The sequence below is a fragment of the Microtus oregoni genome, unplaced genomic scaffold (genome assembly GCF_018167655.1).
Source record: "Microtus oregoni isolate MIOR12 unplaced genomic scaffold, Mior012 000060F_001, whole genome shotgun sequence".
NCBI lineage: Eukaryota > Metazoa > Chordata > Mammalia > Rodentia > Cricetidae > Microtus > Microtus oregoni.
Genome location: NW_024543836.1, coordinates 1,173,318 through 1,187,902, shown reverse-complemented (window position 1 = coordinate 1,187,902; position 14,585 = coordinate 1,173,318). Strand labels below are relative to the sequence as shown.

The 14,585-nt window shown below is 45.7% G+C and overlaps 1 protein-coding gene across 1 annotated transcript in view; it reads left to right on the top strand.

Moving 5' to 3' along the window:
• Positions 1 to 14,585, top strand: part of LOC121439071 (dual 3',5'-cyclic-AMP and -GMP phosphodiesterase 11A) — a 282,745-nt gene that overhangs the window by 190,859 nt on the left and 77,301 nt on the right. Inside the window, exons 11-12 of the mRNA XM_041639564.1 lie at positions 10,184 to 10,330; positions 10,809 to 10,916. Of these exons, the coding sequence (XP_041495498.1) occupies positions 10,184 to 10,330; positions 10,809 to 10,916 (255 nt within the window). The remainder of the gene's footprint in view (positions 1 to 10,183; positions 10,331 to 10,808; positions 10,917 to 14,585) is intronic.

Here is a 14,585-nt window from a genome sequence, read left to right as displayed (position 1 = left end):
GACGATCTCACCACAGTGACTACCAAGGTAAGAGTCCCCTTCAGTTATTAACTCTGAAGAGAGGCCTAGTAAGGAAAGACACCTATGGGCAGTGTTTGATGAAGTGGCCTGGCCCCATGCTTCTGTCCCTGCTAACTGGTTAATCCCTGGGGCAGCGGTACCTTTTCTCCTCCTGTCCAGCACAGTGTGAACACACACTGTATAATTCTGAGAAGGTTTGTTCTATGCTTTGGTTCATGCTGATACAACTAAAGTTAGTTCATCGAAAGGATGCCCAGAACAGCCAGAGCAGGGTGGTTCAACTTGTTAGCATCCTTCCTCTCAGCACAGACTATCACTGCGGGATGTCAGCATCTTTAACCTTCTGCTTCCTGCTAGCTAGTCCTTCCTCTTCCGCACCGTCCTGTGTCCTTCCTCGTTTCTATGATTTCACCTCCAGGCATTCTTCTAGCACTGTCTTCTGAACTGAAGTCCTCTGCGTCTTGGGACGTTTGTGGCCAGCCCTGCTTTTCCTGGCCTTGATAGATTTCCTTGCTGCACTGGGTTAAAAGATGAGGGCAGCTTGTCTTTCCGCACGGTCTAGATTCCGAACAGACAAATGTTCTCACTCAGCCAAATTTTTTTCTCTTCCTCCCTTTCTCTGCTTCCCTTTCTCTTTGGATTGTTCATGGCTTAACTTTCTCCACCCTCTTTCCAGAAGTTAACCTCTCTGAGCCTCCTTCAAGTGTGAGTTAGTGAGAAACCAGCTGCAGGTGAGCCAGTAAAACCTGCTCAGCCCCTTCCTCTCTACTCCTCTTGTGGGGCCGAGCGAGGAATAATTTATCGCCATAGTAGATGCAGTGAGATTGACCCTCTGGGGTTTCTGCACTATGTCCCCACAGCTGACACTTGCTTAGCTCGCCATGCCTTTTGTGACTTCATTCCTCAGCCTCTCCCTTCCTACCCTTCTGGTACACGTCCTCAGTCTTCATCCGCCTTCACAGCTGAAGCCCAGACAGCAGCACAGTTTTACGTGGGGCTAACCACTCATGATGCTTACTGCCAGGTGCCAGAAGGCTTCGGTGAAAAGAAACGGCCAGCAAGGGACCATCATTTAAAACGTCTCCAGTCCCTGTAGCCAATGTCTGTATTAAGCCTTGATCCCGGTCCATTCTTGTCCCAGAAGAAGACTAAGGAGACCTCATTATAAACAACTCCCCTTGTGTTTCCATCCCTTTGCCGTCTGTGTAGATGAATTCAGACATGCTATTGACAAATTCGAGGGACAGTGAAGCTGGAAAACAAAAACAAAAACAAAAAACCCTTTTGCTCCTGGGAATTTCGCTGGGCAATAGTAGCAGAGCCTTATGTTCCCCTCTCACTGGCTCTGCCACCCTCCTCTGACTTGGAGCATGAAGAGCAAGCAGGGGCTCCATTTTCTCAACTTCCCATTAAAAAGGAAGCTTTCCTTAAACCTCCAGACACAGCTCCCTCCTACTTCCTACCCCCTCATCCTCCTGATACAGATCCCAGAGAAGGTGTCAACTTCCATGTGTCTGCTTCTTTTACATACATCTGTCCTCTCCTTCCCTTCGGGAAGTGTCTGCCCGGAGAGACACGAAGATGCCCACATGGCACTTGGCAACACACCTGACGACTCAGAAGCCTTCAGGAAGGTATTTACTGGATGGACGAGAGTAAAAGACGCAGGCTTTGGAACTCCAGCGACAGAAGGAGCGGCTCCCACAGCACCGCGAAAATCAACCTGAGAGACACTGCCTGTGTTCTGCACAGTCAGGAACTGGATGGGGGTGACGCTGTTAGCCAAGGAGTTCTGCCGAGCAAGGAACGGTGACAGCAGCTGAGACCAGGCCCTCTGAGAAGGAACGCCTTTCTTGGGACGTCCCTCAACAGGAGTTCTACATAGCTGTTTTCTAAAGAGTGGAATATTAGGATAGGAAAGCAGGGAGGCCAATGTGTGTTCAGCCAACCAGGTATGAAGCCCAAGACCCAGCTCTCACCAGCTCCACACATACGCATCTCCTCCATCCCAATGGCTGGGGAGGCTGACGTCATCTTCAACAGGTTGATGCCTCCAAGCCTTACCTTATGAGGCACTGGCATTGGTGGTATGTCCCTCGGGTGTTACCTTGGAGACCCAGTCCTGGATGTTTTCTCCCCAGTAATGAGTAGAGTATAATTTACTAGAAGAGAGATCTTCTAAAAGGCATGGGGAGAGGATGAGTTGGATTTATAATCTGCATGCTTCTGCAGAGGGGAGCAATGTGCGTACGTGCAGCATAGAATGTTTATTTTGAAGACTTTCACTATTCACCTTGCAGTAACACCGATAACTGCCTGCCGTGGGTTAAATGACATTTCCCTTTAAACCCATAAGTTGAGGCCTTCATGACCAGGCCTTTAGAATGTGACTGGACCTGGAAGTAGGGTCTTTAAAGGGGAATTATGTACAAATGAGGTAAAAGAAGTCATCCCTAATCCAACAGGAACAGTGCCCCTTTGAGAAGAGGAGAAGATACCAGAGCTACTCAAGCATAGCAAGCCAGATGGGGACACAGCCATCTACACAAAGGAAAGCCCCAGGGAGAACCAAGATCTGGCAGCACCTTGGTTTGGGACTTTTAGCCTCCAGGCCTGTGGGAACACACCACTTCTGATTCAACCACCTATGAGCCTGTGTCAGGCAGCCCCAATGGGCAGACCAAGCAGACCTCCCTCTCTCTCCCTCTCTCCCCCTCTCCATCCATCTACCTACCTATCTCTAGTCCTGCCTCTCTCCCTTCCTTGGCTTCATGGCTGTTATGCGATGAGCATCCTTCCTCCACCAGGCTTTTCTATCACGTCTCTTTATGTCTGAAAGCAGTGGGGCCAATCAACCGTGCACACATATCATAAGCCAATAAGTCTTCTTCCCTTAAGTGGATTTTTCTCAGGAATTTGTCACATCAGGGAAAGCTGCTAACACAGCGGTCGCAGCAGCAACGTAGTTCATATAACAGCCATGGACATATAACAGCCATGGACATTCAGTATTTCCTATTTCTATGCACTGGGCTTTCTCTTTCTGTTACGCCTCAAGCTGCCATGCAGCATGGTCTTGTGGTGGTTTATCCAAGGAATGCTCAGTCAGGGACTCACTTCAGGGTCTTGCTGGCAGGCCCTCAAGGATCGGGGTCAGCGTAGGATTAGCTTCGACACCTGTTGGGAAGAATGTTCTAGGCCATCACAAGGCGAATTAAGTAGATGGCACAGAGAAAATTCAAGAACTTGCGTGCTACCTTTTTGGTAATGGCACTGCGCTAGCAAGCTCATGTCTACGGTGTATGTCTGCTCCTCCAGTAGACAGCTTGTTCATTCAGGAAGACCTTGGTCTCTCAAGAGTTGATTCTACGTGTGTCCAATCAGCACAAAACTAACTGGGATTCATTCCAAAGGCAGCTATGAGCTTAGAGAATTCCCCTAGTGAATTCATACAAATAAAAGCTAAGACAGTGTTCTCCCAGATGGGCCTAGGATGTTCATCATAGGAAATGGACCACGCGGCAGGTCATTTGCAGCTAAATCCCAAGTGCTGTTCATGGTGTACCAAGTTACTTTGCACTGGACAGGAACGGGTGACCCTTAGCTTGGCATCGGCCCATTTCCAGAGGGAGTGGGGGCAGTTCAGAGCCAGGATTTGCAGCTCAGAGTCAGATGTGACTCTGTTGATTGCACTGGGAATTTAGAGTGGTCACTTGATTTATGTGGCTTCCTTATAATACAGGATTTCAAATACCCCCAACTTAAATATTCTTAGCGCACTTATAAAGAACCAATGAGTTAATATGCACGAAATACCAAAAGCCGTTTCTGGCATTCCATGAGTTCTGTGGGGAAAGTGCCCTGGAATTCCTTCTGCACCTCCGTAGCTCAGCTTCCTCCTCCACTAGTGCTGGAAGCCTAAGGCCTCTCTGCCTCTGCTTTCATCCAGAGGAGCAAGCAGGTGCCTGGAACAGGCAGCAACAGGTCTACTTGGCTCTGAGTGGTCAGGGCCGACCGGCCACCCACTTTGTGATTTCTCCCCGTTTACTGAACATCACAAAATGCAGTATTGTGTGTCAAGCGACCCAGGATTGTATTTTCCATTTTATAGGTCCTGAGAAAGCTTCCTTTTCAGCTGTAGAGGAGGCAGCTTATGACTCCCTTTGATAAGCCCTCAGCTACGCAGGTCCGAACAAAGCCAAGGACCAGCCAGATCAGAGGAGTCCAGGTACTCCCAGCCAGACAGTCTCACTTCTTGAGCTCCATTCAAATTAGCTGCGGGACTCATAATTCTGTGTTTTCATTTATTGCTGCGGTAAACTAAATGGTTCTTTATCCGAATGTTATTTCCTGGCTATTAATCCAGTCGTTACTTTGGACGGTGACACTCCTTTTTGATTTAGGGATATGGCACCTTATAAATATGTAAAAGCTGAAGACTGACACTTTGAGAAATTGACTTTGATTTGTTTTGTTAATGTCGTATGGCTGGAGTAATTATAGGTTGGAGGGTAGGGCTCCATCCTGTGCTCCTCAGGCGGGATGGGGGGGTGGGAGGCATGTATCTACAGCATAAGGAACTGGGCAATAGAAGGCCTTTCTGGGGCTTTGGCAGGTGAGATGGCCACACCTAGCTCCTCAGGATGTCCTCTGCCTTTTATTCTTCATTGCACAGAACCTGCTCTTACATCCAAGACTGTATGGATGGAAACTGCCCATATTTGGTAAAATGGTCCAAGGAAGATCTCTCCTGAAAGTCTGGGGATGTTTTATGCATCCGTACATGCCAGCAAGGGTTTACTGCAGGGCTCAGGGTGACGTATGGACTGGTGTGATTTAACTGTGGATCAATCAACCTATTAGGGAAAAAAGACAAGGTCAATAAGGTTGGGTCTCAGTGAACCAGAGGTCATCCTCCATTTCTCAACCTAATGTTCTTATTTCCTTTCCATTAACATTTCATAATGAAAAAATGCCTATATTCTTTAATTTTTGAGATAATTAAGTGAATTTAGTGCCTTTGAAGGGGGAAGATTTATAATGGCACAGAGAACCACACTATTAATAACCGGAAGACAGGGACCACTGGGAGAGCAGCAATGATGTCGCCATTGCCATTTAGGCTTCTTTGGTTACAGTCGGTAAGAGGTTTCAGCTCCCTATTTCAACACAGAAACAGACTTTCCTGCTGAGAGCAGAAAGACCTGTGTCATTTTGCATCCTGCCTTTGTCTCTCAGGAAGCAGTTTTCTGATTGTTCTTAAATCTGAACAAATTGCAACAAATAGAGATGTTTTCAAACACTTGGCATCCTCTATACGCAAACCATCAAAGTGGGAGGGGAGCGGAGCTGTTCTGGAGCTTTCTGAAGGAGGAGCAGTGTGGTATTTGTTGGTTATCACGGCCTGATTAGCGTGGTCACTCGCACTGAACACGCAGGCACGATACACATGGCCGCCGCCAGTAGTATGTGTTAAAAGAGACTGAGTACTAAATCCGGCTTACTTCTGAGTTCCCAAGTTGTCCATTAAAGTGTATCATTTAATAGCAGCATTTGATGATTTCCAGATTAAAACAGTCACTTAAGCATCCTCATTGTTTTCTTTGTTCCCTTCCTAGGCCTTTTAAAATAGTCATAGAGGATTTTGTATCAACTCTCAACGCCAAATAAATTGAGAAAGAAGTTACTAACGACAACACTTTGGAACCTAGAGAACAGACAGATAAATGGGATTTAACTTAGCAAACCCAAGAAAGTCAAAACAGCTAGCAATGGGAGGTGAGAGGTCATTTTTTTTTTTTTTGGTTTTTCAAGACAGGGTTTCTCTGTAGCTTTGGTGCCTGTCCCGGAACTAGCTCTTGTAGACCAGGCTGGTCATCTTTACACTATCTAATCCCCGCTCCCCCGCCCCCCCCCCACAAACAGCTCAGGAGCTGGCTCTGAGTGACCACGAAAGCCGGACTGCTACCAGAAAAAGCGGCATGTCTAAGGGCAGTTGAATCCAGGCTCCCGGTCCCGCTCCCTGGTACCTGGAAGTTAGCCTTTGGTTAGGTAGAGCAGGGAAATCTTTGCACAGGGGCCATCTGTGCAGAGGAGGGATGGGGTGCGGGCTGAAGATGAACAAACAGTTCCACACTGAGGCTCCCCAGACGCCCCCTACAGACTCCCAACTAGATACCAGCCAGGTTCTCCAGGGAACAGGAACTGATAAACAGCAAAGACATGAGGAGGCTTCCCCAAGAAAACAGGTCACTCAACTCCTCAGCAGGGTAACCTCTAAGCTGTAATAGACTCTTTTAAGCAAGACTGGGAAACCAAAAATTACCAGACACCCAAGGAAATCCTCCAAGACTTCTGAAGCCTCTGATACCTTAAACTCCCTTACTGGAGGGTAATTGAGGAAGACCCTGAGCCATCTGAGAATAAAGGGAAAGGGTGGTGGGTGCTCATTCCTTGGCCTACTATCCTTAAAGTGAAGACAGCAACATGCTGGTCAAACAAGCCAGTGCCATGAAGACCAATACTGCACGGCTCCCTGTGTACACAGAGCAACCACACATGGAAACCAAAAACAGCACAATGGCTGCTAAAAGCTGAGATGGGATCATAGAAGTCGCTCAGTGGGTATGATTACACAGGATGAAAAGTTCTAGAGGTCTACTATACAATAATATACATGTATCTAATAATTCTGTTAGCTTGAGTCTTTGTGTAAATTAGCATATGTGTTTCTGTCACCGTAAGAACAAAGATCAAAGCAGAGTGGTGTCAAAAACAAATAGAGAAGGAGAAGAAATGCCCAATGGGACTGTCATTACCATCTTCAGAGAAGTGAGAGTAGTGTCCTGGTTGTTTCTCTCTTGCTGTGGTAAAACCCTGGCCAAGACAACTTGGGGAGGAAAGGACTTATTTGACCTTACAGGCTGCAGTCCCTCATCTAGAGAAGTCAGAGCAGGAACCTGGAGCCATCTCTTCATGACATCCATATTGATCAAAGCCCCTATGCTGTGGGATAATGTTCTTGTATACTGTAAAGATTTGACACTCATATTAGTTCAATAAAACACTGACTGGCCAGTAGCCAGGCAGGAAGTATAGGTGAGGCAACAAGACTAAGGGAATTCTGGGAAGGTAAAAGTCAGAGAGCAAGTCACCAGCCAGACACAGAGAAAATGAGATGAGAATGCCTGACTGAGGAAAGGTACCAAGTCACAAGGCTAAACATAGACAAAGTTATGAGTTAATTTAAGTAAGAGCTAGTTAATAACAAACCTGGGCTAATAGACCAAACAGATTATAATTAATAAGCCTCTGTGTATTTCTTTGGGACTGAACAGCTGTGATATTTGTCAGGACAGAAACATCCATCTACACATCTAACATTTTCAAAGGAGACAGTGTTGTCATTAATAAGTTCTCTACCAATTTATTTGACAAGAAGTTTGCACCAATGGTAAGCACATAGGTGATAACAAAGTTCACAGTAAAGAGGATTGTTATCCCAACATGGCAGCACATAACTAGTTCCAGCACTCAGGAGGGAGTTCGAGGCCAGCGTTTGCTCCATTGAGAGACTGACAAGCTACTACTAACCCTACCATAGAATTTAAAATGAGGTCAACGAATTGACAGGTGGTCATAGTAAATTGTATGAGTTAACTATGAATATCTCTCAGGTGTGCATAATGGTATAATTGTTGAATAGTACCTAACAAAACAAAGTATGAATATAGGTATGTATGTACGTATGTAGGCATGCAGGCATGTATGAAATGGTCTAGTGCATAAGGCAGCAGAGGTTGTTAGTTGTAGCATGAGTCAGACTGACCATTGTCTTCAACAGTGGGGGTCTTGGATAATTTTTCAAACAAAGCAATTGTAAGAAGTAATAAGATTGTAACCATCTTACTTGATTAAAATAAATCTAGGTGTTGAAAGTGGTCGCTCTGGGTAAGAAAACGTTTGTTGCCAGAGGAATATGACTGTGTGTCTGTGTTTGTAAAGCATGGTGGAGCTGATTTGCATTCAGCCCTGACATGTTTAATCCTGCAGAGATCCAAATGCATCAGTTTTTATTGCCACCCTATTAACAATAGCCAAAATATGGAATCAGCCTAAGTGTCTGTCAGCAGAATGGCAGCTAAATAAAGTGTGGTTCCTAAAGACAGTGATAGACGATGGCATGGAGTTTGTGCAGTTAGAAGGAAGAAGGAAGGAAGAAGTTGGGCTGGGATATGGCTCAGTGGATAAGTGGTATCTGTGGGAGCATAAGGACCTGAGTTCAGACGGCTGGCCCCCACATAAAGCTGTGTGCCTCTGTAACCTTAGTGCTGCGGCTGGCACAAACAGGGGACAGGGGGATCCCTGGAGATCACTGGCCAGACATCCTAGCCAACTGATGAGTTCTAATTGAGTGATAGGCCCTCTCTCAAGAGAGAGGAAGGTGGAGAGGAGAGTGAAAGACACAATGTCAACCTCTGGCTACCACATGCACACACTTGTGTGTGTGTGAACTCACACACAAACAGGTACACACAAAAATGCCAAAAGAAAAATAAAATTGTGTCACTTGAAGCAAAAATAGACAGACATAATAAATAATAAATAAATAAAATGGATCTGGGAACCAGCATGCTAAATAAAATAGGCCAGACTCAGGAAGGCAGATATTGTGTGGTCTCGCTCGTATGTGGGATATATATTCAAATATACACGTGTGACATCACATGGAAATGGGACTACTGATGGAGAGGAGCAGGGCTAACAGGGAGGGAGACGGGAAAGGGGTGGACTTTGAGCAAAATACTTGACATGCATGTGTGACATTCCCAACAAAATCTGTTATTTTGTACACTTATTTTTAAAAAACTAATGTAGATTTATCTAACTTTTATGAAAAAGTTTTAAAGTAAATAAACAAGCAGGACACTCTCGTGGGGACACATACACACCAAGAAGATATCTGCCACTGTGAAGTCCACAAGCCTTGCATTTAATTCCAGGAATCCAGTATCTGCAAACCTATTGGTATTTTAAAATGATTTGGTAAAGTCCAAGGGAATTAATTTTTGATTGAATTAAAGTCTTCAAACTGGAAGCTTAGCTGTCCCAACACATAGATTCGGTCATCGCTCATCCACAGTGGGGAATAAACAGTGTTTGTATTTTTAGCTTAGGCACATAAACTTTTGCAGAAAAGCACAGGGTTGGAGAGGCAGGATTGATTATGTGGTTTCTGGAATGCCCGGAGTGACCAGAGCTGGGTTTAATTGCTTAGCCAAAGTAGTTCCAGGGCATAAATTACTTGCAGGGTAATTTATACCCAGAGAATAGACTAGGAATACAAATACACAATGGTCTCTGGTAACTTGAAAGCCATTAAATAACCCACACACACAGCAAGAATGGCCCAAATGGCATGGTAACCCAGCCAATTGGCATAAAAATGATTTCCAAAGATTTGGTTTCCCTCTCCTTTAGGCTTGTGCGGGATAACTGATTGACAGCCACCTAACAGGAGTGTTCGGAAACTCTAAATAAGGATGACCAGTGTTAGAAGTGTGCCGTCTATTGCTTAAGCAATATAACAAAATTGATCTTTTAACTGAAACTGCCCTCTCTCTGAGCAGCTCTATTTTATCATCAATGCAGCATGTTTTGTACCAGAGATGAGCTGTTTGCCCTTTTCCGTCCTTCTGAATATATAGAACATATGTTTAATAGATAGTATTTTTGAAAGGGACGGGATACAAGAATGCAAAGAAGAGCGGTGTATTCACATGTCCTGTTCCGCATGGAAGCAAATAAAATTCATAGCTGCTGGCCACCCAGATGTTTCTGCACGCAGCAATATGCATCAGAGTACATTGTACGGCCATAGTTCCAGTAAACTAGACAGTTGTATATTCTAAATTCGGTAGAGAGATCCAGTGTGTATATTTTATCTTCTAATTAGCTTCCCTTCTCTCCCTCCCCACTCCATTTTCTTGGGCATTTGCTGCTCAGAAACAAAAGACATTTATAGCTCAGAGTTTAGCCGTATCAGGGAGTAAGCGCGGGTCAGGCCTGATTTATGTGGCATCGCCGATAAGCCAGAGAGAGTGGGACACGGGGTTAGGTAAAGCTAGTGAACTTGGCTTGGCTTGTGTCTTTGATTCCGTAGGCAGCCAATATCCCTCTGGTGTCAGAGCTGGCCATCGACGACATTCATTTTGATGACTTTTCCCTTGACGTTGACGCCATGATCACAGCTGCCCTCCGGATGTTCATGGAGCTGGGCATGGTACAGAAATTTAAAATCGACTACGAGGTAAGAGGTTCTGTGATGGAGCTAAGGGTTGCCCCTGGCGAAGTGTCGCAGCCAGTGTGATATAAAGGCTTTTTCAAAGATGCTCTGTAGGCAGTGGTTCCTGCCTGTGGACCCATGGAAGTGCCGCAAGAATCTGGAAGAGTGTTAGTGGAAGTTTAGGGTTTTGTTTTGGTTTGTTAAAATGTCTTTATTAGATTTGTCTTGTGTTATGTGTTTTGCCTGTGTGTAAGTGTGGGCACTGCGTGCATGCCTAGGACCCGGGGGGGGGGGGGGTCAGAAGAGGTCACAGAACACCCTCATACTCCAGGTAAAGTTGTGAACCAGACCCCGATCTGCCACCAGCACCATAGTTGCTCTTAACAACTCAGCCACCTGCCCAGTCCCTGGTGGAACGTCCTGATGGCCTTGGTGTCCCTTAAATGGTAGTCCTCTGAGGACACAAACCCGTCCCTCACACAGCCTCCCCCTCCCATTTCAGACCCTGTGCAGGTGGCTTCTGACAGTGAGGAAGAATTACCGAATGGTTCTCTACCACAACTGGAGACATGCCTTCAATGTGTGCCAGCTAATGTTTGCCATGCTCACCGTAAGTACATCTGTGAATGGCGGAAGGCCACCTTCTCTTCGTGCGGACCTCCTGGCTTTCTCCTGTATATTTCAATGCCACTGAAAAGTTTCCCCGTGGTGATGTCATGGCAACCCACACATGTCCTGGTTATGGTTGCATACATTTGACAACAGCTTCTTTAAAGCCACAAAAGCATCAACACCTTAAGACAGGGGTGCAGCCCTAGAATGGAGACTGGGGCCTTTTCCCAGTGTTCTCTGTTGGCAATCTAGTTCCTTTGCCCAACCTTACTCCCTGCCCCTAACACCTGGACTTTCTATGTAATTTCTTTGTGGAGGAAATAGAGATACGTCACAGAGCAGAGAACCCCCTGGATAAGATTGAGAGGGGGTGTGGGCATGACCGTGAGAATCTGGAATTCTGAAAGAACACTTGCTTGGGGAAATGTCCAGTGGGGCCTAGGGAGAAGGAAGGGGTAAGAGGAGTGGACACCCAGGTTCAGAAGCTCACTACGCTGAAACTATCTGTCCCCTGGCTTCTAGCCCGTGTGACTTGTCGAGAAGACCGGCACAGCTGGCCAGAAAAGGCCTCGAGGATTAACTCTGAAAGCAAATGTTGATGGCAAGGATCAAAACAAAGCCCTCTAGTTATTCCCATTTGCTAGTGAGAAACGTTTTCTGGTGCCTACTTGCATTGCTAAATGACCAAGGAAAGTGTTCCTGATTTCAGTATGTTAGGTTCTCTGCTGAATAGGAACATAGACAAGTTTAGATATGTACACATTGTGAATATATATAAATATGCTTACTATACAAAAATGGGGGATGGGTTCCAGATTCTTACAACATTAATACAAATCCCTCATGTCTTTGTACCCATCTTAAAATTTAGACACAAATTAGGGACTTCTGTGTGAAATGCAAATGATGACAGAACATCCTACCTCTTCATCCTAATCTCCACCCTGCTCTCTGCCCATTAAACGCCCCCCCAACCTTGAAGGTACTGATTCAATGCCAGTTTTTCTACAGAGTTCCTCGTTCTCCTAAAACACCAGCCATTCCTTCCTCCTCCACTGTACCAGTGTAGGCGGTGTTTCTAGCAAGTGTCGTAAGTTCCCAATGTCTCCTTCTCATTAATTCCACCTGAGGAAAGGGACAGTTCCTTACTCCTTCAGCACATGTGTTCCCAGCCTCTACATTCCAGCACACCCGTCCTCTGCCGTGCGCTGGGTCAGCTCTCAACCGCGGGATTGGTCCTGCCTTCTGCTGTCTACACCATCAGAGCTAAGAGTACGGAGGGGAAATGTTTCGGCTCGAGAGGCTTACTTGCCCAGTGGCCAACACTGCCTGGAAACCAAAACACCTTCATCTTGCTCAACTTTAACAGAGCTTAGCAGACGAGAAATAGTTTGCAGGTGGGGAACTCACGAGTCCAGCTTGCTGAGGGCAATGACTTATTAACCAGTTACCTTGGAAAACCTGTGGATTTGTGGAATTTTCAAAATAAGCAAGCAGATAAAGGAAATAGAAATGTCCGTGATACTGTGTTGTAGATATCAAGGTGTTTTTTTTATGACAAGCCTCTGGGGACACAGGCATCTGGCAGCAGCGGCGTGGGGGTGGGAGGGTCATGGTGCAGCCGCAGGTGTAGAAAGGATTGAATATTGAGCTTTCATCACTGAACGTGTTCGTGGTATCAGCAGTCTTGATGCTTCTTAAGTAGTGTTTAAAAAAAAAAAAAGGCAAAGCATTCCAGCTATGCCCCATCTTCCATGTTTGGGGGCATCGTCCTGTCAGAGTATTTTAAGGGTGTTTGTGTTTGCTCAGCAACTTGGAGAGCGTCACTGTTAGGAAAAGTCTGGGTTTTGTTTTTGTATCCATGCTGATGCAAAAATAGAAGCCTTCACTGTTGGAGTTCTCCCAGGGCGACGGGCGGGAGGCTGCGAAGTACAGAAAGGGGTCTTTGAAGAGAGGATGTCAGCGGATATTATTCCATTCTCCCGCACTCAGACCTGTGCCGTGGCATCTGGAAGAGTCATTGCTTTCCGCTCCGGGGTTCCGCTGAACTTAGTGAAGGATTACGCGAGGCTGAAATGCTAACTCCTGTTTTTTTTCCACACAAGCATCTTCTCCCGCTTTGATCTTGGAAAGTCTGGTTAAGCCAAATTTTTTGAATCAAGACAGCACTTCTGGAGATGGTGAAGACTGTTTGACCTATGCAGACCAAGTTCACTTCAAATCTAGTTTCTGACGTATGATCTCCTGTGGGAAAGGACAGCCTTTATGTCTGTGTGGGCCCCAGAGCTGCACTCAGCCCTGGAGTCCCCTGAGGTCTCTCACGAGTTCCTTTGCACTGGACATCCTGCCTCCATTCACAGGATCACACATTTTACTTCTGGGTGAGAAGTTAAAGCCAAAACCAAACTTTTCTATTAATCTGGATTTTTTTTTTTTTGAGGCAAGGCATGTAGCACAGGCTGGCCTTAAACAAGCCATGTAGCTGACAATGCTCTTGAACTTCTTTTTAAAACATGTTTTTTATTATTTTTGAGAATTTTCAAGCATACATACAATGTATTTTGAATATATCCACTTCTCACTCCTTCCTAATTCTTATCAGATATGCTTCCCCTCCTCCTCATCCCAACTTGGCATCATTTTTTTTATTTTACTTTTAATTTTGGGGCAATTTCACACATTTTCAACTTACACAAGTTGCACCTCCTTGTCACCATCTAACACTTCCCTTGCCCCCTGCTCCCTCTCCAACTCATGACCTCCTCTTCTGTAGTTGCATAATTATAATTTACACAACTAATTATGATTGTATATCAGTTTTCTGGGCCCACCTGGTATTGTCACTATGTGTATATGTTTAGGGCTGACCTCCTAAACATATGGGATTGGATAATTGGGAGCTCATTGCTGGAGAAGATGGATTCTTCCTCTCTCAGAAGCCACTAACTGCCTGTTGCTCTTCATCTAGGAGTGGGGCCTTGTGAAATTTCCCCATCCACGGGGGCATGTCAACAAGTGTTGTCATTACACGGGTCTCGTTGATATTTTATGGGTGTAGCTTCCCTGCCGTATATAGAAGGCACAGTCTCAGAGAAGACTTCTTGGTCCTCTGGCTCTTACAATCATTCTGCTCCGACTTCCAAGACGTTCCCTGAGCCTTAGGTGGAGGAGTTGTATCCATTCTGTTGTAGACATATCCATTGTGGTTGGACACACCGTGGTCTGTTGCTTTCAGCCTTTTGACCAGTTGTGGATTCTTGAATAATCTTCATCTAACAATCTTCATCTGCTGCAAAAAGAGGCTTTTTCGATGGGGGAGCGGGTGAGAGCTGACCCTGTGGGGATAAGAGCACATGCTTAGAATACTGCTAGGAAATATAACCATTTGGGAAAGCAGCCATACTAGGCTCTCCTCTGGGGCCTATGACCTCGCCAGCCATGGGAAGTTGGCTAAGTTTACAGCACCAAACATGAATTCCCTCTCCTTGAGCAGGACAGAAATCCAAGTAGGCAGCTGTTGGTTACCTCCAAGGTATCAGCGCCACTATCACACGCTTGGGGATATTTTGCCACATTCTGGTCATTGTGGGGTTAGGAGTTTTACCAGCTAGATGGGACTGTTGGTTGGTGTTTGTGTTTTGACAACTTATGTAGCCCTCTTAGAGGC